General features: G+C 48.1%; 2 protein-coding genes across 5 annotated transcripts in view; one reads left to right on the top strand and one right to left on the bottom strand.

The window, feature by feature from the left end:
* AGAP2 (ArfGAP with GTPase domain, ankyrin repeat and PH domain 2) overlaps positions 1-10668 on the top strand; it is a 125020-nt gene extending 114352 nt beyond the window's left edge. For 2 of the 4 annotated variants that reach the window (XM_083427289.1, XM_083427287.1), the window contains exons 14-19: positions 915-974; positions 2257-2408; positions 3374-3464; positions 4718-4940; positions 5972-6227; positions 8354-10668. In XM_083427289.1, coding sequence (XP_083283415.1) covers positions 915-974; positions 2257-2408; positions 3374-3464; positions 4718-4940; positions 5972-6227; positions 8354-8560 — 989 coding nt within the window. In that variant the 3' untranslated portion in view covers positions 8561-10668. The remainder of the gene's footprint in view (positions 1-914; positions 975-2256; positions 2409-3373; positions 3465-4717; positions 4941-5971; positions 6228-8353) is intronic. The other 2 variants (XM_083427290.1, XM_083427288.1) reach the window with 1 other exon arrangement.
* A 1213-nt stretch (positions 10669-11881) lies between these two features.
* On the bottom strand, positions 11882-24775 carry TMEM106C (transmembrane protein 106C). Its single transcript, XM_083427993.1, has 8 exons — positions 24574-24775; positions 19792-20020; positions 18077-18140; positions 15670-15829; positions 15419-15559; positions 15264-15313; positions 14069-14122; positions 11882-13495 (listed from the first exon to the last, which is right to left on the bottom strand). Exons 2-8 carry the CDS (start codon positions 19976-19978, stop codon positions 13279-13281), a joined length of 873 nt encoding a protein of 290 aa, XP_083284119.1. The 5' UTR covers positions 19979-20020; positions 24574-24775; the 3' UTR covers positions 11882-13278.
* Positions 24776-26213: the final 1438 nt, after the last annotated feature.

The raw sequence follows: 26213 nt of genomic DNA, 5'->3' as shown, positions 1-26213 counted from the left end.
CCAATGTGATCTGTGAACTGGAAGTTTCCTCTGCCTGATCTAGTGGATCACACTAGATCATGGGTGGGGAACCTGTGGTTCTCAGTGTTGTCAGACTCCCAACTCTCATCCGCTCCAGCCAGCATGCAAGGGCTCATCCACACGTCCGCTTGTCCCCTGCTTTGTAGGCATGGGTCCAAGCGGGTTTGCCTTTGCCCAACTGCTTCCCGCTGGAAAACCCATTCTTTAGTGCTCAATTGGAGCATACGTCAAACCAGAGAAATCCAATGGACGTTTGGTCCGATTTAGCACTAAAGAATGGATTTTCCTGGGGGGAAGCATAAGTGTGGATGAGTCCTAAGAGTGTGTGGTGGCCACACCCACTCTTGGCCCCATAACTTGCTGGAGAATTGGCCACAGGGTTCCAGGAAAATGTTAGCCACCCCTGATCTAGAGGAAAGGCCAGCACTGTCTTCAGTCCGCCCGCCCTCAGGAAGTACGAATTTAGACTGCGGGGAGGCCATGCTGAAACCAGTGGGTTTTTTGAAGGGTAGCACCCCACAGATTCTGAGTCCGGAAGGCACCACCCTAAGTCCAACTGGGCTTCCCGCTCCCGCCCCCACCCCCACCTCTTCTGTTCTGTCTACACTAGGCAGCTGATGCGAAGCCTTTCATTTCCACTCTTGCGGTATTGCTGTATGCCCCCTTGCCCAGGAAGGGTTTGTCGCGGCTCACGCAGCTTCCTCCCTCACTCTCCCTTGCGACTCTTCACGCATCCACCGCCACCGCCACCCCCTGGGCCCGTGGGTTCTGGATAGCCTCTGCTTTTTTTGGTTCTTATTTTTCTCCTCCTCTGAACACTCTCCCCTTTCTTCTTTTCCTCCCTTCTCTTTCTCTGCCTCTCGCTTCCTGCTTCCCCTCCGGACCCTCCGCAGCCAAGCGTAAAATGTGGAAATTAAAAACCTTTGGTAGTTTAAGAAATATTTATAAAACAGGTAATGAGTGGCGGGGCAGGCGCGAGCTCCTTTTGTGCCGTGGCGCCTGTTGCATGCGATTGTGCTTACACCGTGACGTGCAGCCTGCGTAGATGTCTATCCCCAAAACGCTTCCCCCGTGATCAAGAAAGCTTCCGTCCTATTCTGCCTCTCCTTAACAACCCCCCAGCCCCCGGGGAGTGTTAAAATGTCCCTCCCTGCTCACATCGGGTTTGCAAAGGTGGCTGAGCTCCTGGAATTCCTTTAAGATGGCTGTTTCCAAACTGTGTTCCACAGAGCCTGCGGGCTCCTCAGGGCTTCCTCAACTGGAAGATCTGTAGTGACAGATGAGCCCCATCTCATCCTGCACTGTACAGCCTTGGGGATTGCTGGGTGTGTCTGGCCTCCCCTCTTAGTGTGTACAGGTGAACAGGAAGGCCTCATGGGTGCCCTAGAATGCATTCCCCCAGAAACCACTGCCGTGCCCAGAGGTTCCTTAGGAGTCCCGTCAACAGAGGACAGAGAGCCCTGAAGGGGGAGAGTTTGGAAAGCCACCACATTGTGGCATTATGGCGCCAGCCCCTTTTTAATGCCCTGGTGGTTGTCATTGTTGTGTTCTTCCACCAACCTGATTAAGGGTTTTGATGAACTGAAAACCTTGCTTGTTTGCTTGTCACCTTTTAGTTGCCCTTACTAAGGGCACTGCTGTACCGTTAACTTTTGGAGATTTTCTTGAAGACTCCGGAAGAGACTAAGGCCCATTTATTCAAGCCGCAGGTCTGGGGCTGAGGGGACCTGAGTTCAAGCCCCGCCTCTTCTAGACCCCACTGCGTGTGCCATTTTTTCACTCCCCTTGTCCCCCCTCCCATCTGTAACATGGGAACTGGCAGTTTATAGCACGGTTGTGAGAGAGGCGGCAAAAAAACCCCAGGCAAAACACACATTGTACAGCATTCCACAACTTCAGGGCGCTATGTAAATACTTTTGCAGTAGCACATACGTTTGCACGTTGGCAGTGGCAAATATTTGAATAACTGTAATCATGGGACTCGTGCTCTCAGGAAGGTGTGTGCCTTAAAACTCTGCCTCTGGCTCTCCTTATGGGGTCTGGGGCTGTTAGCGAGCACAAGCCGTGGCTCTTGTCCATGTCACTCCCCCTGCAGGGCACCCTCCCCATTCTCTGGTTGTGTTGAACCTGCCCCTTAGGGGAGCGCAGGGAGGGAAAATATGTGGGTTGGAAGCCCTAGGATTCATCCAGCCTCCACTGCGCTCCAGCTGGAACCTGCTCTTTTGTATCCACAGAGGAGGAGAACTTTGAGTTCATCATCGTCTCCAGTACAGGGCAGACATGGCATTTCGAAGCCAGCACCATTGAAGAGAGGGACTCCTGGGTCCAGGCCATCGAGAGCCAGATCTTGGCTAGCTTGCAGTGCTGCGAGAGTAGCAAGAACAAGGTACTGACCCGCCCAATACAAAACACAGGGACACATACACACAACTCTACCCTGCAATGATCTAGGCTTGCCTGTCTCAATATTGGCTACCATGTAGTTGTCATGACGTGTTATATAAAGGTAAAGGGACCCCTGACCATTAGGTCCAGTCATGGCCGACTCTGGGGTTGCAGTGCTCATCTCGCTTTATTGGCTGAGGGAGCCGGCGTACAGCTTCCGGGTCATGTGGCCAGCAGGACTAAGCCACTTCTGGTGAACCAGAGCAGCACACGGAAACGCCGTTTACCTTCCCACCGGAGTGGTACCTATTTATCTACTTGCACTTTGATGTGCTTTTGAACTGCTAGGTTGGCAGGAGCAGGGACTGAGCAACGGGAGCTCACCCCGTTGCGGGGATTCGAACCGCCAACCTTCTGATCGGCAATTCCTAAGCTCTGTGGTTTAACCCACAGCGCCACCTGTGTGTTATATAGATGGGCCTTTTCTGTAATAGCTCTCCATTTTCCCAACACTTTCCCCATTTTTCTGGCACCAGGGAGGAACATCCCCACCCCACCTTGGGTATTTGGTGGTGATGAGTTTTTTTACTTTGAATAGGGAGGGTGGAAACAGCAACTTGCATAAGAACCGGACCAAAAAAATACAACAAAATCAACACAAAGAGAGAAAACAATAGAAATCCAAACATGCAGTGCAAATGCTTGGGGCGAAGTAGGGTTCTCGATAGACCTCCCTGTGTGGAGCATTCCATAAAGCAGGTCCCATCTCAGAGGCTCTGTGATCCCAAGGCAAGGTCTCCAGGGGCCACCCTGTTGCAGTTGGGCGTGAAGACTGGCATGCAAAGCGAGAACCTTGCTCAAGGTTTGAAGAGGGACTGAACTATTGCCCTGGCAAGGGAGACCAGGCTTAAGCGCTCTGAAGAAAAGGCTAGCAGGAAGATGCACCCTCTGTCTCTATCCCTACAGGCTCGCATGGACAGCCAGAGTGAAGCAGTGGCAATCCAGGCCATCCGTAATGCCAAAGGCAATTCCTTATGTGTGGACTGTGGGGCCTTGAGTAAGTATTTCTCTTTTGTATGCAGTCGGATCTAAAGAGATTCCAGATGTGTGTGTGTGTTTTCCCCCTGGGTGGCAGTGATTGATCCTTGGGTAGTATTAGCACTAAAGCTATTGAGATATTAGTGCTGCCATTTGGCACCACACAGCTCTGCTTTCTGCCAGTTCCTTAGGAACGGGTAGTTCCCTTTCAGCGCGTTGGTTAATCCTGTCTGGAGACAAGAGGATCCAGGGAGTATTATGACAGCTTCTATGTACGGTAATCTTTATTTTATGTGCTAGATGCTATGCAGAACAGAGAGAGGGTGTGACTTCTGCCCAAGATGAAACAATCTAGGATAGGCAAAATGCCATAGTTGCAGGTAGGGGAACAGGAGTGAGCTGGGATTGAGTGTGTTTAATTCTTTAAAAAAAATTTATCCCAGCCTTATTTCACAAAGCAGCGTACAAAAATCCTCCTTTATCTTTACAACAGCAGTCTGAAGTAGGTTGGGCTAGAGTGGGGTATAGGCCCAACGTCACATGGTGAGCAGGGACATGAACCCAGGTCTCCCTAGTCCCTGTCCACTAGATCAGCCTTCTTCAATCTGGTTCCCTCCAGATGTTTTGGATTACAATTCCCATCAAACCTGAACACTGACCACGCTGGTTGGGACTGATGGGGGTTGTAAGTCTGTGAAGCAATTGAACTTTTCTGTCCTGGATTGTTTGTATGAATTCTGTTGCATGTCTTTCTTGTCTGTTCATGTGGGGTATTGTAGCATTAACTTGCTAACTCCTGGGGCTCAGATGTGAAGGCAGTAGAAAGCCATTGTTTCACTGGAAGATGGCACGGTCCCTTGTTTGTGGGCAGGAAAATCAAAAGCTCCAAGCTTTCTTCAGTGGAGCATATGATTGTCAGGGGGAGGTAGAGGAAACCTTTAAAAAGACAGGTGAGCAGTTCAAGGTGGATCTTGGCGTGATGAGCACAAGCTTTGTGCAAGAGTAAGGCCCCATCTTCACTATGCATTTAAAGAGCATCATGCCACTTTAAACTATTATATCTTCCCCCAAAGAATCCTAGCGACTGTAGTCTGCAAAAAGAGCAGAGAGCTAGCAGGAAATTCCTATTCCCCTTTCAGAGCTACAATTCCCAGAGTGGTTTAACAACCTCACTTCCTAAAGAACTCTGGGAATTGTAGCTCTGTGAGCTCTTTGCAGGGGGCGAGAGGCGCCTTCCCTGATTTCTGATTGGCTGGCTTGTCTCACCCCCAGACCCAACCTGGGCCAGCCTGAACTTGGGGGCGTTGATCTGCATTGAGTGCTCTGGCATCCACCGGAACCTTGGCACCCACCTCTCCCGGGTCCGCTCCCTCGACTTGGACGACTGGCCGCTGGAGCTCACGCTGGTCCTCACCTCCATCGGCAACGAAACGGCCAACAGCGTCTGGGAGAAATGCACGCAAGGACGCCGGAAACCCACTTGCGAGTCGTCACGGTGAGTGCAGGGCAAGCTGCCACCATAACACAGCCACAACTGGAGCCTCCAGGACCTAAGGCTGCAGCCCTGTGCAGAAGCGTAATCTTGTCGAAAGTCGTGGGCGTTAAATTCTGAGTCCACATGCACAGAATTGCGCTGTTAAGCTACCAGTTTAGACTGGTACCTGGGGTAGATGGGGGAACTTAGGCACTTGCCACACTTTCTCTCAAAATGGCGTCACTTTGCCTGGCTTATTGTGCCCTTAACTGAATGGAGTTTGTGGTCCTGCTTAATAGCTACACTTAAATAAAATAATAATAATAATAATAATAATAATAATACAATGAGTTAAAGTAAAAAAAGAAAAATAATACATAAAACATATTAAAAGTCAGAGGGGAAAAAACAATATGAAAATAAAATATAATTAAGATTACAGAACTATATAACATATATGTAAATGATTGAACATACTGTTTCTCTCAAATATACATTGATTGATGGGTCACTATGGTTTCAATAAATAAGTTCCAAATATGGTTAAATTTGTCCGTACATAATCTTCATCTGAAAATGATCTGTTCATGGGTTGCAAGAGTTGTCATGTCATCTATCCATTGATCAAAAGAGGCTATATTTTTGTCCTTCCAATGTATCAATATCAATCTTTTTGCAGATGTAAGGGCACAGAGAATCCATTTACATTCTCCGGTTACAAACTCTAGGTGTACATTGTTATGGGTTTTGCTCTTTCCTTTTAGTGCTTAGACTCAGAATGATTATATTGTAGAGTTGGGTCCCTGAGAATCATCTAGTTTATTCTTCACTTGGCGGGATGGTCTTCTCTACTTAAGAAGGACCATGCTGGGTGGATCATGCCAACTGTTCCATCCAGTCCTGTTTCTCACTGGGGGAAAGAAACCTCAACCAGGGTCATAAGCACAATAGCCCTTCCCTTCTGTTCCCCTTGTATTCTGCAGCATACAGACTCCGAAACTGGAATTTGCCTATAGCCATCATAACCCCTCTTTCTCTCTCTGTCTTCCCAGGGAAGAGCGGGAATCATGGATTCGAGCCAAATACGAGCAGCGGCTGTTCTTGGCACCGCTGCCCCCGTCTGAACTTTCCCTCGGGTGCCAGCTCTTCCAGGCCGTGCTGGACCAGGACCTGGGCGCTGTGCTGCTGTTGCTGGCCCACAGCTCCAAGGATCAGATCAACGCCCCCACGGGCGACAAGGACCGGCGCTCGGCGCTGCACGTGGCATGTGACCTGGCGCATGTGGTTATTACTCAGCTTCTGGTCTGGGTAAGTTCTTGGCAGTGGACGGTGAAGGATGTTGGGGATCCGAGGGAAGCAGATCTTCCCTTCCAGCTCTCTTCATGTGCCCTGGGTCAAAAAGGATTAAGGCCCTATCTGCACTCTACAGTTAAAGCAGTATCATACCACTTTCAACAGTCAAGGCTTGCCCCAAAGAATCCTGAGTAGTGTAGTCTGTTAAGGCTGCTGAGAGTTGCTAGGAGACCTTTATTTCTCTTCCCAAAGTTCCCTGGATGCAGGGGTTGATGGATTCATAAACCACTCTGGAAATAGTAGCTCTGGGAGGGCAATAGGGGTCTCCTAACATCCCTCAGCCCCCTTTAAATGCAGAGTGCAGATGAGACCCTTATATAGGGAGAAAGAAAAACAAGAGACAAGTGTCTACAAGGGCTGCCATAGAGCTCACTCTCATGAGTTACTTCATATGGCTAGTTTAGGTCCCCCTCTTTCATGCTGCTTTTTGTAGCTTGTATACATCGACTAGAATCTCTGAGTTATTCATCAAAAGCACCATTTCCAATGCCCTAGACCGAAATCACATTAAGACAGTTCTGTGGTAGGATGTACAACTGCAATGTGGGCTCTTTAAGAAATGATTCAGACACCTGTATCAGCTGAGATTTTTAAAAGCAGCTTAAAAAAAAAATGCAGAGCATCCATGGTCCAAATCTAAAGCCCATGGAACTTCAACCTGCAATCGATATAAGGGAAAGGGGCCAGAGTTCACTAGCAAAGCATGTGATTTGCAAGAAGGTCCCAGGTTCAAACTCTGGCATATCCAGGTTTTCAATACATATATATATATAAAGGATCAGGTTGCAGGTGACGTGAAAGACTTCTACCTGAGAGCCTCTGCCAATCAGAGTGGACAGTACTGGGATGGATGGACTAGTGTAGCTTCTAATCAGTGTGTCCTCCCACCAGCAGTTTTTGGCAGTGACCATCCCAGGCCAAAGTATTTGTGCGGCTCAGCAGATTTCCCCAAATCCCCCCCCAATCCCCCCGAGTTAAACCCCCTGGTTTAACTGTTCTAAGTTAAAATCAAAACAGTACTCATGGCAGTGTTAGCAAGGGTCAGCAGGATGCATAAAAATGTTGGTGGACCATTCCATAGGCAGGATAACTTGGTACTACGTTGCGGCAGGGCTGGCTGGCTAGTGTGCTGCTGGGGGCCGTATGTCAGATTGGCAGGTTGGAAGTGTCTGCTGCATAGAGAGTGGGGCACAGGGACAGTTACCATATTTTATGCTCTATAGGACGCACTTTTTCCCTCCTAAAAAGCAAGGGGAAATGTGTGTGCGTCCTATGGAGCAAATGCAGGGGGGAGGCAGGCGGGAAAAGCCCCCAAGATCCGCACACAAGCTCCGTGCGCTCTTGGGGGCTTTTCCCAGAGGAGGGACAAGGGACTGACTGGCCGCGTCAGTCCCTTCTCCCTCCTCGTAGAAAAGCCCGCAGGAGCCGAGCGCTCCTTAAAGGGTGCGTGGCTCCTGTGGGCTTTTGCGGGAGGTGGGGGAATTCCCCCACCTCCTGCAAAAGAAGGAAGAAGGTCTGGGAGAAGCCCATAGGCTGCCTGCAGCCTGTCCGTTGCTCCCAGAGCTGGGGGAGGGGGGTCATATATTTTTACTTGATTTCGCCCTCTGAAAACTAGGTGCGCCCTATGGTCAGGTGCACCCTATGGAGCGAAAAATACGGTATTTACTGAAAGGCTCTTTGGAATGGATGGGAAAGAAGGGTTGTTTTTTTTAAAAAAAAACACCAAGATAGTAGTCACAGGTGGTTTGGCAGACTCCAGAACAAACCAGGCCCTCCCCAAACCCAAGCAACAGGGCAGTGTCCCAGCCCTAGGACGTTGTTCTAGCCTGCCGTTACAGCTGTGGGAAAAGCAGGAGAGAGTCTGAGAAAAAGCTAAGAAGGGAAGTAAGGTGGTGGTGAGAGAGGTAGCCTCTGGACTGAGAGGAGAAGTGGAAGGGAAGCCGAGGGTGCAAACGTACGCTGTTGACTCAGTGAAACCCTAATTTCCCAATCCTCAGCATGAGCCTAGGTGTATGTTTGTGTCTTCTTGGAGTGAGCTCTCTGGGGTTCCTAACACGGCTCAACCGCTCTTTCCCCCACAGTATGGGGCTGACGTGAAGGCGTGCGACGCCACTGGGCACACAGCCCTCTTCTACGCCCGCCAATCAGGGAGCCAGGAATGCACTGACATCCTCTTGCAACACGGCTGCCCGAATGAAGGCTACAGCAGCATCGCCACCCCTGGCCTGCGCCGGAAGAGCAGCAGTGCCAGCGTGGGAAGGACCGAGGCCCGAACTGCCCTGGTGTAGCATCCCAGGGGGAGCCTCTTTCCCTATCCCAGTGGTGCAGCAGGGGTCCAGCAACTGATGCCTCTTCTCCCTAGGGAGACCCCACACCCCTCTGGCATCCGGACTACGTGCCAAGGAGCTTGGATCACGAGTTCCCGTCTCGCACAGGATGAGGAGGTGGTGGCCACCCAGAGCTCTGCTCCAATGGCTCTGCTTGGCGCAGGCTGCCGCCGCCGTCACCCGAACCACCTCGGCGGCTCGCGACTCTCCTCCCGACTGCCAGGCCTTGAGCTGCTCTGCTGGTCTCCAGGGCAACAGCCATCTCTAAGGCAGGCCGCCAACGCCTGCGGGGAACGGAGAGAGCAATGCGCCCCAGCGCTTGGAGTGAAGGATCAGGGCCCAGGATGGCTTTCTCTTCCCAGTTACTGGGGACTTTTAGAAATGGGGAGGGCGGGGGTGGGCAAGTGGTGAGTGGGGGTTTTCCTTTTCTTTCTTTCTGTGTTTGTAACAAGCTTTGAAGGTGGAATGTAAATCAGTGTTATTGGAGTGGTCAGTGACCCAGCCTCACCTAACCAACTCGAAGAGGGCCCAGAAAAGCTTGGCTGTCAGGGAAAAGGTTAAAAATGGTCCAGCGAGTCTTATCTTTTGTAAGGCAGTGCGCAGGGGCCCAAGGTTTGAGAGGGGGACTCCATGCTATTTGCAGAGGAAGAAACCCTTTGGCCTTTCCACGTGGCCCTGCCAGGCCTCTCCAAATAGGCCACACCCCCTTTCAGTCTTGGCACCTTGATTCCTTTCCCTCTGGGGAGGGGGTGAGAAGGCACTGCTTCAACCCTTCACCTTTTCTGCCTTTCAACAAGGTTTCTTTTTGGCCCTAAACCGCCATGCGCACTCCCCCTCCCCAACCCACCATGCACCTGCCACTGATCTGCCCCCTCACCTGCTCTCTGCTCATCCCTTCAAATCACTTTCTGGTTCCTTGGGAGAGGCTCCCGCCATCAGCCGCCAAAACGCTGCCTGCCAGCTCAAGCGTGGCTGTTGTTTGCTGTGAATGCAGCTTATAGCAGCCTGCTGGCGGTGTGGCCTACAAAAAGCCAGGACAGTGTGACAAAGGACACCAATAGGAAAGCCCAGGCCTTGGCTTTTAAAACAAGAGTAATTTTATAAAGGGTTATTTGTTGAAAACTAAAGAAAAAAGGCCCTTCCCTCCCTCCCCCTGTCACCCAGACGCCACCTCCACTTCCTTCTCTGGCTAGACTACTGCTGTTTTAATTTATTGCTTCATAAAACTCTTCCCTCTCTCTGGCTGGGCAGCATGTCTGGTGCCAGGGTTTGTCGTCCTCCTGTCCCATCACTGCAGCAGAGGCACCTGTGTGGTTTGCGATGAGTGGTGTGGCCTCAGGCTTTATTTCAAATCTGTGATGAGGGTCATGGCAATGAATTCCAGGCGGAAGGCGAACAGGCACTGACTCCCCACAGTGGTTGGCTGTGGCTCAGTTCATATCCCGGCTGCTTTGTTCAGGGCTGGAGCTAACGAGTGGGCCAGATGCACAAGCCCACCTCGGCCACATCACAGAGGCGCCAGGCCTTTCTTTGCCCTTCTGAATTGGACCACACTCATGAATGTATTGGCAATTGTGTTGCACGAGGCTTACAGGCCCTGGGTGGAGGTGGACGGGCCTGCTGGCAAGGACTACCCTGGTGCCGCTGCCTCCTCCCTTGCAGAGTGAAGAAAGCTGGGCCTGGCACAACCAGATGTTGAGGGGGGCCACCTTGCACCTCGGACCCCTGCGCTCCTCCTCCCCCTGCCTTGGAGGACTGGAGCCTGTGGTCATGAGGGGGACAGGTGGGGTATGGGGGGCTCTTGAAGACTGAATGTAATTTATGCTGTTGGGCATGGCAGTTCAGCACAAGGTTCTAGGAGAGCCTCTGGTGCGAGCCCTCGCAGTGGGGTGGGATTATAATACCTCCTGGGGGGAAATGTGAGGTTTGGGGGTGGGGGGAGGGGGACGCAGAAGTGCCAGAGCTGATAGTATTGGCCCTGTGCCGCTGTTGTAATCTCTTGGATTGTAACTTGTAAGTACGTGACAATGTAAGAAGATGTAATAACAAAGACTGGTTATTCCTTCTTGTGACTGTGGTCTGGAGTTGGATTTGCTGCTGGGCAGGAAACAGTTCTTACTCGGTTTCCTTCCTTCCTAGCAGAGATTAAAGCCGGAAAGGATGCCTTTCAAGGCCACCTTGAATTGCACGGGTGAGGGAGCAGGAAAGTGTTTGTGGCCACAAGAGAGATTATCAAGGCTGGGTGTCAAGAGGTTGGTGGAGGACTGGCTGCACAGACACTTCAATGCTGCTCTCGCCTTGAGGGGTCTCAGAAGCAGCAAGCAAGTTCACCCTGCCTGGGGAAGCAAGAACAGAACAACACTCCTCTGCACATCCCAGCAGGCAAAATGTTTCTCAAACCACACAGGTCTGGTGAACAGGAGGGACTATAAACAAGAGGACTAGCGAGACAGAGAAGGAGAGCGTTTGCTTCGTTTACCTACCCCACCCCAGTTAGCTACACTGCTGGATCTGATGTGAGGCCTCACAAAATACTAGCATTAACATGAAAGCCTGCTTCTGGTAAGGTTGGTGATTCAGAGGTTTTCATGTTGCTTCTTTCCTTGGCTCAGGTGTGCAAATCTGCTAGACTCAGGGTCCACAGGAGCTGCAATAAATGCTGCTCTTCAACCAACTGAGCAACTAAGGTTTTAGGTGCTGCCTACAAACCAGCTTGTTGGAGCAAGTGGTATCACACCTGAACCAGGGATGTTGTCTGAGCTGCAACAAAACGTGTGCTGGAACTAACACTAACAGGTGTACATTAGCTTTGATGGTAACGTTATGAATGTAGGAAGGGCATCCATTTTCACAAGCAGTTTGTCCACACAGCACATGCACCACCCAACAAATCATTCTCATCATATCAACGAAGCTTCTGCCCATTCTTGTTACAACCACAATCCACTGGTGTAGTAATTTCCAAATGAAGGTAGATCAATTTTTGAGTTATGGAAATTGGCGATCGGCTAGCACAGAGTTTAAAAGGAGGGAAGGTGTGTCCAAGCGAAGAAACCCCAATATTAGTTTGGATAAACATTCCACTGAGCAATAAGCCATTGCAGGTCCCAGACTATCCTTGGCCAACTCTCTCCTAGCAGGCTTCGCACCTGTGGCTGGGTTTATTACCACCAGTCATTGTACTGCAAGACCGGAAACCACAACTGCTGCAATGCCATCAAGTATCCTACAAAGCCGTGTTGTATCAAACTGACATTCTAGAGAAAAATCAGCACACCTCTCTCAAAAGCAAAAGACAAGGTTTATTAACTTTTTAGCACTAGAGTCTTCCAAGCAGAAAGGTACAGATTCTATAGAAACATTAACTCTCCCCGTCATTTAAGTATCAAAATACAGAGTTAAAACTCACTTCAAATGGGTGTCTTTTTTCTCCACAGACTGGCTAGAACACAAAAAAGTGTTAAAGGGAAGATGAACTTCAGCAGCAGATATTTTAAGTTACTAAAGTGTAAAGGGAAAAGGATTAGTAGTGACCCAGAGGAGTTTCCTTCCAGTCCTAAATTTTACTTTCCCGGTTTACCTAGGATGTATCCCTCTTGATCCTTACAAGAGAGGGAAACATTGTAGACAGAAACACTAAAAAGATAAATATTTTTATTTACTACAAAGTACAAAAATACTGAGAACGAACCCCTCTAAACAGCACAGGGGCCAACTAAACTGACCCAACATTTCCCAGCTTGGAGAGTCAGATTTTTAAAAGCCCACTGCTCATAGGTTTTCCTAATGCAAAGATCCAGAAGTCTCGTAGCCCTTTCCTGGCAGAAAAATCTGATGCAGAAAGTGTGACAACTCTTAAGTCAGGGATAGGGAACCTGTGGCCTTCCAATTCCCATCAATCCAGCTAACATGGCCAGTTGTCAGGAAGGAAGAATGAAAGCTAGGGGCAGGACCACTGGTTAGCCACCTCTGCTCTAAATCAATAGCACTCCCTTTAGAACAATACACTTAAGAGACATCAAAGGAGCTTTAGGAATACCACTGACACAGTCAAAACTAGCTTAAAAAGAACTGCAACCATGAAAACCCCGTTGAATGTCTAGAAATCCCCACCCACAACATGGCTGTAACTACTGCAAAATCCATTTGCTTCGGCAAAACTTAGATTGCTGGCTAGTCTTCTCACTTCCTGGCTGGTCAGTCTCACCGACAACAAGCAAGCCAAGTGTTTCAAACCAGTACACGAGAAATGAGGTTAAGGTTACTTCCCCTTCCACAATTGAATATTAGTTCCCTCTTTGGTTACAACAGAGTTAGGAGCACCATCCTGGGAATTATTTCATTCTTTGTAGTCCAGCGGAATGAAGCACCTGGAGAAACACACTTTTTCCTAATTTTACGGAGGAACAGAGAAGCTCTCAAGAGGGTGTCCTCAAGAACCAAGGCTGATCAGCTAAGAGCAAAATAACACAAGCTAGATGCCGGCAGCGTGAAGGGGGTGGGGGGGACTAAGCAGAGGCTGTTCCAAAACAAGAGCCGAGGCGTCGCCCAGCTATTCATGTAATCGTGTGGGAGAAGTGCTGCGTGCAGAGACATTCAGAGCTTCCGTTTCACCAAGAACTACAACAACCCCTCTCTGCCCTCCAAAAATACAAAAGCAAAGTCCCATTGTCCTGAGGTTATACAGTAGTCGAAACCAGGCTGCTAGGATCACTGAAGTACATTAGCTGACTCAAACTGTTCTTCTCTTGAGCTACACCTACCCTAGTTGGTGGTGTGGGTACAGGCCGAGAACTGCCTTGGGTATAGGTGATATTCGCACCACAGTCGACGTAATGATGAGTCTCCAGGGAACTCTGAGTTATGTGGCCAATGTAGGAGATCTTCACTGAAGTCCTGAGAAGTAGAAGCAAAGAGAAGGAATCACGGCGGTGGGGGAAAAGGCTGTACCCCTTTCTACTATGCTAAAAATGCAGTCATTCAAAGAAGCACCGAGGCAAACATTCTCCCCTCTCCTTCCCCAATCTGTTCTGGGGATTTGTGTGATTTATTCTGGTCACAGAGTTCAGCTTTCAAGATTTGGACTGACCCAGCAGATAATTTTTTTATTTCTCACAAAACTATACAGTGATACCTCGGGTTAAGAACTTAATTTGTTCTGGAGGTCCGTTCTTAACCTGAAACTGTTCTTAATCTGAAGCACCACCTTAGCTAATGGGGCCTGCCCTTGTGCAATTTCTGTTCTCATCCTGAAGCAAAGTTCTCAACCCGAAGTACTATTTCTGGGTTAGCGGAGTCTGTAACCTGAAGCGTCTGTAACCCAAGGTACACTGTACTTCCTTGCAACCCACACATTTACTGGGAGTCCAATGGTCCTACAGGTCAGTGTCTAGTTAGGAATTCACACTTTATCGACTGATGTCAAATTTACTTCTAGCAGAGGCAAAGCAGAATGTAAGAGCAGCATACCTCATGAAAATCACCATGTTGTGCACTCTGATCTTGGGTAAAGTGCAAAAGAAACTGGAAGAGACCAAGACAAAGAAATAAATTGGCAAGAGACTTGAACAATTAAAAGGAAACACACAAAATGTGAAGTCTTGTCACGTTAATCATATTGACAAATTACCATCTCACGACAAATGGTTAATGAAGTGCAGTGCTCTTCAAGCTCTGATAACACTTTGATGCCTTTTTTATCTTTATTTGGGAGGTATCTGCACTTTCTAGCTTGAACAGCTTTGTGAGGCAGGTTACGCAAAGAGCTTGAGCTAGCCCAGCCATCCAGTGGGGATTCAAACCTGGGTGTCTTTTGTCCTAGCCCAACACTCTAAGCACTATACCACACTGGTGTGAGATAGCTGGGCCTGCAGCAAAGTAGCAAGAAGGGGGAAGGGAAACCTAGGAACCAGGAGAGAGCAGTGGCATAGAAGAACCAAGACACTACACTCACTCACTTGAGGCTTCTTGGTTTGTGGTGGGAGCATGCAATAAAAGCTATCGTAAGTTTGTCTGGGAGGGGCATGATTCTCCACATCTTGTGAGGCAATAAAGGTAAAGGTACCCCTGCCCGTACGGGCCAGTCGTGTCCGACTCTAGGGTTGTGCGCCCATCTCACTTAAGAGGCCGGGGGCCAGCGCTTTCCAGACACACTTCCGGGTCACGTGGCCAGCGTGACAAAGCTGCATCTGGCGAGCCAGCGCAGCACACGGAAACGCTGTTTACCTTCCCGCCAGTAAGCAGTCCCTATTTATCTACTTGCACCCGGGGGTGCTTTCGAACTGCTAGGTTGGCAGGCGCTGGGACCGAGCAACAGGAGCGCACCCCGCCGCGGGGATTCGAACCGCCGACCTTTCGATCGGCAAGTCCTAGGCACTGAGGCTTTTACCCACAGCGCCACCCGCGTCCCGAGAGAGGCAATGCTATAATACAATTGCAAGATATTGCTGAGAGACCATTTCCAAAGCTTGTGCACAGCTTATACCTATCCACTGGCTCTATTGTGCAGTTGCTCCAGCAGGCATAAGACAGCTAACTACCTGAGGGAACCAAAAGCTCTCTAGAAAAGTGGAGGTGGGTGGAGAGAGGTGGCAGCTACTCTGGGGTAAGTGCTGCAGAGCCTAGCTGAGGTCCAAACACAGATAAGCAAAAACCAAGTCCTTACTATACATAAGAAGATGGTCCACCCATTTCAGCCTTCACTGTGAAGTTCACCTGGAAAAACAGGGCACAAGCAAAGCCGCATTAGTTTAAGAGGCTGCATCTCCTCTCCCCCCACCATAAAGGAAAGACCCCTATTGCTTTTCCAGACTGCAGTACCAGCTGATCACTCAGTGCCTGGATACGGGTGACGTTGTTGATCTGCCGAGTCCCAACCACGGTATTCATGTACTGCACCTGGCTGGCCAAGCTGGTTACTGCTACCGAGTAGAAATTGGAGTTTCTGATCCGGAGAGTGGCCTATAAAGTAGGACAGAGGAAAAGAAAGGCAGGAAGCCAATAAGATTCTTAGCACCGATCCAGGAAACTACAGCTGCATTAAGTAATATATAGACACACTTGGGTATTACCGTGATGGCAAGGACCACAAGGGAGTTTTTCTCGTCAAACCAGACCGTAACCACTTTGATGCCATTGTCATCCACAAGGACTGAATGAGGAAAGAGAAAGAAGACCACCAGCCCCGACACCAGGAGGCAGAGCAGCACCGACACCAAAACATAGAGTTTCCTGCAGAGGACAAGATCAACAGTTTAGCCAACTTCCCTTCCCAGGCTCAGCTCCTGCTAACAGATCCACACATTAGATGCATAAGGACATAAGAAGGACCTTGCTGGATCAGGCCAAAGGCTTCCTGTTCTTACACTGGTCAAACAGATGCCTACAGGAAGAACATCAGCAAGCAGGGCCTCAGGGTAACAGCACTCTCCTTGCTCGTGATTCCCAGCAACTAGTGAACACACCAAAGCACATCTCCATTTTGCAAAGTGTTAAGTTGTGGGTGAACATATCTGACGACACAGCAATTCTTCAAACAGCTCTTGTTTATTCACAGGCCAGAACAGAACTGAACTGAAGGGTTCAGTCAGCCTGCTTATACAGAGCTCCGGTACAATGTAAATGTAACAATTTTCTAAAACTATCCAATCACTGAGTGTCACTTTCGATCCCTTATTTGCATAAGTATCTACAGTATCCCCCTGCTGGCCCAGGGGGACTTCAGTACATAACACAAAGGAAGCGCAAGGCACTGGACTAGGCTGTTATATTTAATCCATCAGTTCTTCTCCACACAAAGTCCGATCATTGCAAAATTCTCCCCTTACCCTCCCATCAGAAAAAATAATTTAACCCTTCATTATACAAAAGCTCCTCAAAACATCCTGAAGATGCACCTCAGTATCTCTGGGGGCAGGCAACAGATAATACACACTTTTTTTGTTCAGGATATGCATCAAGCCAGGCAGCAAAAAAAGCACTACAGCTTTCCAGCACAAAGCCTGAAATAGGAAATTATGATGCTCAGACAATGCCATCTTTGGGCTCACCCCAACAAGGCAGAGAGAGGTTCTGTACAAAGCTGGCTGCAATCCGAAGCACAACATTAGGTTTTCACTCCCTAGGCCTACAAGTCACTGTCTCCCTCTCCTTCCCTTCAAAATCCAGCCACTGTGGTCAAAATGGCTGTAAAAGCCGAGAATGAATTTGTAAACAGGACTTCCAGAGTTTGTTTTTACAGGGAAAACACAACTTGGCCAAGAACAGTTTCAAGACTAAACATTTACTCTCCCCATGAGTGGCTGCACATCTGCTGACCAAGGAAAACACTTCTAAGGAAGCAAACTCTTCTTCATGAAAGCTTCCGCCGCAATGCACCTGTCAGTCTTTAAAGTATTTAAAGACTCCTTTTGGTGGTTTGAAGGCCTTTCCACACATGGAACTTAAAGCAGTTATTTCTCTAGTTCTATAAAAACCTACAGTAGCAAATCTGTGGTTTGCTCTCCTGTATCCCCAAGCTCCTGTATCCCCAAGCTGTATCATGGGATGCAGGTGGCGCTGTGGGTAAAAGCCTCAGCGCCTAGGGCTTGCTGATCGAAAGGTCGGCGGTTTGAATCCCTGCGGCGGGGTGCGCTCCCGTTGTTCGGTCCCAGCGCCTGCCAACCTAGCAGTTCAAAAGCATTCCCGGGTGCAAGCAGACAAATAGGGACCGCTTACTGGCGGGAAGGTAAACGGCGTTTCTGTGTGCGGCTCTGGCTTGCCAGAGCAGCGATGTCACGCTGGCCACGTGACCCGGAAGTGTCTCCGGACAGTGCTGGCCCCCGGCCTCTTGAGTGAGATGGGCGCACAACCCTAGAGTCTGTCAAGGCTGGCCCGTACGGGCAGGGGTACCTTTACCTTTACTTTATCCCCAAGCTTATGGAAGAGAGGTTTGATGGCTATGTAAACCTCATGTGTGGGAAAGCCTTCAATATGAGACGTTCAGTTTTGCTTCCACACCATATGTTTAAAGTGCATTCAGTGCACATGACTCCTCCCCAACAAATCCAGGGAACTGTAGTTCCCCCATCACAGACCTACAGTTCCGTTGCTCTTAAAACTAGTTTCCATGATCCTTTTGGGGGAAGCCATGTGCTTTAAATGTGTGTTTGGTGTGCTTTAAATGTATGGTGTGCATCTGCTAACACATTCAGCAAATTTGTTAAGACACCTGCCTTGCTAAACACCAGAAATACTGGAATTCACTTTGTAGAATGGGAACAAACTGAGTTGCCTTTTTTTTATAGGCTCTGATTTATTCAGTAAACATTTCAGGTTACAATCAAGAAGTAGTCAAGGCATTTTGTAGATTAGAGTAGTTGGGCAGAAAGCAAACTGGACGCGGAGGTGAGATATCTCAGCAGGATATTAATTCACTTCCATGTCTATGTCCAGAACATAAAGGCAGCAAAAGGAGATAGAGACTTCATTTGTACTTACGTCCTTTGAGGTTTTAACCTCTGGTCATGGTATGGTATTAGAGCTACCAATTCGTTGACTTGCTCTAGAAGAAGAAAGCAAGAAGTAACTGCCAATGCTAGAAGCTCACAAGTCTTACAGGCTTGTTTTCAATGCACAGATATGCACCTCACAGTTTTTTTAAGGTCAGCCTGAGAACTGTGAAATCTGGGTTTCCACATGAAAAAGTCCTAAATAACTTACTTGAATTTCCTGTGAATTATCAACAGGACTGAGAAGTGAACAGCTCTACAAGGACAATGTAGTGGGTTGGGGTAGGTGTTACCTAAGCTGTTTAAAAAACAGGAGGCTATGGTAACTCATACTCAACAAAAGAACAGACTGGTTTCAAGTCCACCTTGGGAACCTTTCATTTAAGTAAAATAAACAAACAAGATTGGGAAGGGGAAGCTGAGGCCCTCCAGATATTATTGGACTACCACTCCCATCCCCTGTGGCCACTGGCCAGGCTTGTTCGAATCCAACAATATCTAGAAGGCAACAGGTTCTTCATCCCTGTATAGGGTAGAAATAGAAATAAATGTAACTAGAACAAAATTATATACTTGTGGCAGAAATGAGTCTAGAATCCTGATCTAGAGGTGCTACCTACCACTCCACAGAATCTGCCAAGTTTGCCCCACCAGAGGCAGGCAACATCAGGTCTGCAGAGTGAGATTCAGTCTGTCCAACCTCACCCCTGAGAAACGAGGTGCACACCACATCACCATGTGACTGTTATTTATAAAGGACATAAGCTACAAGTAGCAGGAAAATCACAAGGGGGTGGGGAGCAGGGAAGATCCCACGGGATGAAACATGCTTTCAAAACCAATGGGAGCTCAAGCTTGTTATGGAGTCCACTGACAACAGCAGATTGCAAAACTGTATAGCAGGAAGGGGCCTGAAGGAAGCCCAGTCCAAGTCCTATGTTGGGGGTAGGATTCTCTAGCTTCCAACAGCCCTCACTTATTAGGCATGACTGGTGTGCAACAACAGCAAGTTGTGTGAATACCACGCCAGCGATTCCTGCAGGACAAGGGATTGGTTTACTCCACACAAATCCAGATACAGTGGTGCCCCACAAGGCGAATGCCTCGCAAGATGGAAAACCTGCTAGACGAAAGGGTTTTCCATTTTGGAGGTGCTTCGCAAAACGAATTTCTATGGGCTTGCTTCGCAAGACGAAAATGTCTTGCGAGTTCCTGCGGGGTTTTTTTCCCTTCCCTCCCCCCCTTTTCCCCAAGCCGCTAAGCCGCTTATCAGCTGATCCGCTAAGCCGCTTAACAGCTGATCCGCTAAGCCGCTTATCAGCTGATCCGCTAAGACCAGTAAGCCGCTAATAGCGCTAATCCGCTAATGGGCTTGCTTCGCAAGACGAAAAAAACCGCAAGACGAAGAGACTCGCGGAACGGATTCTTTTCGTCTTGCGAGGCACCACTGTAGATCAAAGTAGAAAGCCACAACATACACAGGGGAAGCTCTCCAGGCCATTGGCCAGCCTGGCCCAAGAGGAACTTCTCAAGTACAGTTATTGCACAGCCCAAGGTGAGATCGTAGGAAATGCTAGAAGACAGGATTTGCAGGAGGAGGAAAAGGCACTTTAGGATGCCATTAAGGTATGGCCTAGTAGTGCAAAAACTCACCGTCCTCTGGAAGTAAGCTAGCAGGCTAAGGTATAACAGAGCCAGAATTACCTGTTGGGATGCAGCCAGTGCCTTGGCAGGAGGGGCAGGTGATGCTGTCTCGCCCAGTGAATTCAACATATGGAAACTTAGCAATGTCTTCCTCCCGATCCTTGTTGTCTAGCAAATCGTTGTCCTCTTCTCTCTGTCGCCGCCTGGAGGAGTAGGAGCTGGTGCCGACAGATTGCAAAGACCCCATTGCATCAGGTTTTTTCGGGAAGGAGGGGGTTCCTAATGTGTCCTGAAATGGTGAAGCAGAGGGCAATGATTATGGTACTTAGTCCAGCAACATGGGGGTGGGAGGGGGGCACAAGTTCCTCACCCCTCACCTGAAGTAAGGCATGCATGAATGTGAGACGAGACTTGCCCCAACTGTAACATTTAAACTATGGAACGCCCAGGGCACCGCTCACTTTGAGTCAATAATAAATAATAATAATCAATTTTATTTATATCCCGCCCTCCCCAGCCGAAGCTGGGCTCAGGGCGGCTAACAACAATCAAATAATCAAACAATCAAATAATCCAACATTCTAAAAACCTTTCATTATAAAAATTAATTAAAATCAAATTGATGGCAACCATTAAGCAAGATTCTGCGCAGATTGCCAGAGGAGGGGGTCAGGCTGCGCCCTGACCAAAGACCTGGTGGAACAGCTCTGTCTTGCAGGCCCTGCGGAAAGATGTCAGGTCCCGCAGGGCCCTACTCTCTTGTGACAGAGCGTTCCACCAGATTGGAGCCGCAGCCGAGAAAGCCCTGGCTCTAGTTGAGGCCAGCCTAACCTCTCTGAGGCCTGGGACCTTCAGGATTGTTATTAAGGAAATGATTATTTTTTCTCCTTCCAATAAAGTACAGCAGAAAAGTTGTCTAAATGTAAACAGTTAACTTATTAAACCTCACAATAATTTCATAATTATGTCTATGTATTTCTAATAGTATAACCAAATCAGTAATTTTTGATATAACTGTAAAAACTACTTTTAAATTTTTTTATTCCAAAATCAAAACCTTCATCTGGTTGTAAATATTAAGATTATACCAGCAATAATGAGTCTTTATGTAGAAATTGATTTAAATCAAGTCTTACTGACTAGTGATTTAAATCTATTTGATTTAAATCAAATCCACCCCAGTGGTATTTTTCTTAAAATATGTTGTGAGACATCTTAAGAGCCACCCAAACAGGGAAACATGTTTTAATAAATAAAACAAACAAGAACTAAGCTCTAGTTGTGGACATAACCTTAAAAGAAGCATACCCATGTCTAAAAAACAATAGCGCTATTTTTTGGATAGATAAAGAGAATGTGCACTGGTTGGGAGATGTTGGAAGAACAAACTTAAAACACGTAACACAAAGAAAAACACGTAAAATCAAGACCAGCCCCTTCACCACTCAAGATGGGCAAAAAAGGAGGAGAGAGAGGGTCACTAAGGAAGACCAGAAACACTCATAACAGTATCTAATTAGACTTCTCCTAGAAAGTGAGGAAATCCAAGTTCCCTAAGCACAAGCCACATCCAGCTACACCCCCTTTCCCCCACGTAAACCCATTGCTTCTTCTTACCCCCAAGAGCATCTCTCTCATGGCCCTGACCCATTCCTCCTACAGGGCTTCCCACCCCATTTCTCTACAAGTAGCTCGCTCCCCACCAGCACCAAGACAAAAACATTATTTACTAGCAAGATGAATGTCATTAGGACAATGTGTGACTGTCGGGATGACTGCAATACTGTCATTGTGGGTCAGGGCTTTCAGCAGCAGGAATGAAAGGCCTTGATCACACTGTAACACGGCCCTTCCTCCCATATACTGTACAGCATTTTATATCCCCCAACAAAGATGGGATTATTCATCATTATTTTACATGGGGGAGAGAAGGGGAGAGATTTATACAAGGGTGCATTCGGGGACACCACTGGGTTGGGCCCTAAGACTTGGGTCACACTGGTGTATGACAGAATATTGAGAGAAAATGTTGAGGACAGTCCTTTTTCACAGATTAAGTTCATGTTTTCACATTCCTGGTAATCCAAATAGTATACCTGGCCATTTTAAAAGGCCCTCAAGCGCACCTTTCAAAACTTAAAAATTAACAGAACCAACCAACCAAAACAGGAAAATGTGTAGGGCACCTCCAGGCTATGTTTTTTGTTTGTTTTGGGGCGTGTTCTGCAATATGTCACTGAAGCAGTAACAGAACATTAGTACAGTGGTACCTTGGTTTATGAACTTAAGCTGTTCCAGAAGTCCGTTCTTAAACCAAGGCATGCTTTCCCATAGCAGCGGGGGACTCAATTTACAAATGGAACACACTCAACAGGAAGCGGAACATTTTCTGCTTCCAAGGCAAAGTTCACAAACCAAAGCACCTCCTTCCGGGTTTGCAGCGTTCTTAATCCAAGTTGTTCATGAACTAAGCTGTTCTTAAACCAAGGTACCACTGTAGTGGACCATCTACCCATCATTCTGCTTTATAAGTTGTTCTGCGATGCTTCCCCAGTGCTACTGCATTGCTGCCATTTGGGGAGACACTCTTGAACTATAATGTATCAAGAGTGGGACAAAAAAAAAAAAAAAAAGCCAGGACATTTATGGCATAAAAACTTACAGAATTTCAGGAGGAAGTTAAAGGACACGCACTGGCAGGAAACCAAGTTGTATACCCAAAACTTTTGCACGTGCAAAAAGTACCAGAAAAACAGATCACGTAACCACCTTGATACCATCATGAGCACAGATCATGAATGCAAACTAAAAAGGGCATCTGGAAGGGGCCATAATCAAACACAACAGCATCTCAGCAATTTAAACGCTTTATAAGCAGCACAAACAGGAGAGAGCTAATCCACCCCTAAGGCATGACAAAAACACAGCCTTTACAAGCCGTGGAAATACAGGTGGGGGGGGGGGGGCAAACAAATATTCAAGAGAGTTCCACAAAAGAAGAAGACCTTGTCCTATGTGGACTCCAGCCACACCTCTCATGGTCGCGAAACAGAGAACAACCTCCACTGAGGACCACAATAGACAGGCTGGATCATACAGGAGGAGCCAGTTCTTAAAACTACCATGCCCAACTATTCAGTACAATCCCACACACAAATTTAAAGTTGGAGGCACACATCATTCTTCAACCTGAAAAAGGCTATTCCAACAGCGGCCAATTTTTTTCTATAGGATGAGTGCACATTCAGCTTTCTACAAGGACCGATCACTTCATGCTTGCCTCCACCTTACAGTCCAGAGGCACTCAAAAATGCAACTCTATATTGGGGTAACTGAATGACACAACCCCACGCAGAGAGGTGGCAGAATTATCCTCCCACCCCTGGCAAAGAGACTAACTGAAAGGAGGCAAGACCCATATAGTGAATCATGCATTGCAGAGACACAACAGACGGCGTCTTTCGTGGATGCGCACAAACTTTACTTCTCATGGCACACAAGCAGTTTTCTCACAACGCGTGGCTTTTGAATTACTAAAGCAGATAGCAAGACTAAATGAGATACTTAACCTGGCGGGCTCACAGCCCAAACTGGGGAACAGAAACATGTTGGATAGGCTGTGCAAAGGCAGAACCACCCTTTAATTTCTTTTTAAAAGGGGGCTGTTAGTTTCAAACAATGAGATGCAGGAGGAGAAAGAGGGTGGGGAGAGAAGACAAAGGTAGAAAGATGGCCATACAGTGGTACCTCAGGTTAAGTACTTAATTCGTTCCAGAGGTCCGTACTTAACCTGAAACTGTTCTTAACCTGAAGCACCACTTTAGCTAATGGGGCCTCCTGCTGCTGCCGCTGAGCCGCCGGAGCACGGTTTCTGTTCTCATCCTGAAGCAAAGTTCTTAACCTGAAGCACTATTTCTGGGTTAGTGGAGTCTGTAAGCTGAAGCGTATGTAACCTGAAGCGTATGTAACCCGAGGTACCACTGTATATAGAATCATAAGGGACCACAAGGGTCAATCTAGTCCAACCCCTTGAAATGCAGGAATCTTTTGCCCCAACGTGGGGCTTGAACCATGACCCTGAGATTAAGATTCGTGAGTTTATACTGACAGAGCTACTCCTAAAAAATAATAATTGAAGCCAGTCTCACATAGCAGGTAAGGTTAAAAGACTATTGGGTCAGATACTTGAAGAAAGGCAGCAGGGTGTAAGGATTAGGGGTGTCAAACTAGGGCTCAAGGGCTCTTAGGGAAGCTTTTAATGTTTGATGTATTATAGTATTTTAATATTTTTTTGGAAGCCGCCCAGAGTGGCTGGGGAAGGGGTATAAATAATAAATTATTATTATTTATTATTATTATTATTGGCCGGCCAGCCCCACCCGCCACTGCTCCTCTCTAAGCAAAGCCTACCTCACAAGGGTGTTGTGGGAATAAAATAAAAAGACGTGAGAATGGGGGGAGGAGGAGCTCCTTGGAGGAAAAGGAGAGGTATTTATTTGTTTAATCAAACTTACACACCTCCTGACTGCGAAACAACGACCCCAAAGCAGCTTACGAAAGATAAAACAGTGAAATGGAGAGAGAGAAAGATAAAACAGTGAAATGGAGAGAGAGAAAGATAAAACAGTGAAATGGAGAGAGAGAGAGAGAAAAATACAAAAGTTAAAACGCTGACCCCTATTAAAAACCACCTCAGCTTTCTAAGCATTTGGGGGGAGGCTGGTGTCTTGAAAAGGGGTCTTGAAACCGCTTCGCCTCAGCTGAGAAAGACCCCGACCCGCTTCGGGCCACCCCCCTCTTCCCTCTCCCGCGTCACACGTTCACACGTTCACCCTCCCTCACCTCCGGGCTGAAGGCGTCCCAGCTCCGTCCTCACCGGCGGCTCCTCGCCATCTGCTGAAGCCGATTAGCGTCGCTAAGACACCCAGCAGCGTCACAACGAGGGAGGGGGCGGGGCCGAGAGGAAGCCACGCCCCCGCCCGGAGCCGCAATACGCAACAGAAGAAGGGGCGTTTTCAAGCCCGCCCCATATAAGGAGCCGCTCACCTCCCCGTGCGCAGGCGCGGCATACGGGCGTGACACCCCGGCGCGCGTGCGCAGTCCTAGCACCGGCGTCAGCCCGTATCACGAGGAGTAGGCGCAGGTCTGTTGGTTCCACTGCGCATGTGCGAACGATGGTTAGGCAGCGAAGGCTCTGTCTCTTGAGAGGGGCGGGGCTGTCTGAAAGGGGCGGTCCCTCCCGTGAAGCAAAAGAAGGCGGGCGCAGGAGGCGCTGGGGCAGCAGATCCCAAGACAGTATAGAGCTTGATTGAATCATTCTAGCCCATTATTCCCCGCTTTGTTCCATGTAGATCAGCTTTTCCCAAACTGGGCATGTTTAGCCTGGAGAAGAGGTTAAGGGGTGATATGATAGCCATGTTCAAATATATAAAAGGATGTCACATAGAGGAGGGAGAAAGGTTGTTTTCTGCTGCTCCAGAGAAGCGGACACGGAGCAATGGATCCAAACTACAAGAAAGAAGATTCCACCTAAACATTAGGAAGAACTTCCTGACAGTAAGAGCTGTTCGACAGTGGAATTTGCTGCCAAGGAGTGTGGTGGAGTCTCCTTCTTTGGAGGTCTTTAAGCAGAGGCTTGACAACCATATGTCAGGAGTGCTCTGATGGTGTTTCCTGCTTGGCAGGGGGTTGGACTCGATGGCCCTTGTGGTCTCTTCCAACTCTATGATTCTATGAACTTGGGGTGCTGGCTGATTATGGACTACAATTCCCATCATTCCTGATCACTGGTCTTGCTAGCTAGGCATGATGGGAGTTGTAGTCCAAAAACAGCTGGCGACCCAAGTTGAGGAAACACTGATGCATATCTTCACTCACCCCTTCTGCCTTGGCGTGGGCGTGGGGAACCGTGGTTCGCCTCAGCTACCCAAACTGTCTTGTATCTGAATACAGATTGACACCAATTTCCTCCAGTTCCATTAATTCAGTTTAATCACACACACACATGCACACCAGTGGTTCATATGAATTTAATTCCACAATGGTAAGCATTCTGTTGCGCGAGCTGTAAAAGACCCAGCTGAATTCAGAATTAATTCTACAGTGAGAGCAGACTCTTTAAATTCAATGGGTCTCCTCTAAGCATGGCTGTGTCCAAATCCAGCCTATTCCATTTGAATGGGCTGCTTACCCTTCCTGGTTCTGGGATAAATCCTAAACCCACGTATTCCCTGTTGAATCCCACTGACCTCCAAAGTGAAGGTGCATAACACTACAATCCCATGACTACTCAGAAGCAACCCACTGAGCTCCATGGGCTTTACTCCCATGAGTGCGGAGAGTATTGCAACCTAAGAGTAAGGCAAATAAATGACTTAAAGGTAAAGGAGAGTTGGTTGGTTGGTTGGTTGGTTGGTTAGTTAGTTACTTCTTCATGGAAATCTTGAAGCTGTGGGGGGGGGGTGCAGGAGGAAGCTGGGTAG

Source organism: Podarcis tiliguerta (genome assembly GCF_965153285.1).
Source record: "Podarcis tiliguerta genome assembly, chromosome: 2".
NCBI lineage: Eukaryota > Metazoa > Chordata > Lepidosauria > Squamata > Lacertidae > Podarcis > Podarcis tiliguerta.
Note: the sequence above shows the minus strand (reverse complement) of the source record. Positions and strands in the feature narration are given on the sequence as shown.

Bases quoted from the DNA above. Each gene is read 5' to 3' on its own strand.
- TMEM106C (XM_083427993.1), bottom strand. From the start codon at position 19,978: ATGGGGTCTTTGCAATCTGTCGGCACCAGCTCCTACTCCTCCAGGCGG. The intron at 15,314-15,418 runs GTACTGCAGTCT...CTGTTTTTCCAG, and splicing joins AGGCACTGAGTGATCAGCTG to GTGAACTTCACAGTGAAGGC. The intron at 13,496-14,068 runs GTATGCTGCTCT...TCTACTTCTCAG, and splicing joins AACATGGTGATTTTCATGAG to GACTTCAGTGAAGATCTCCT.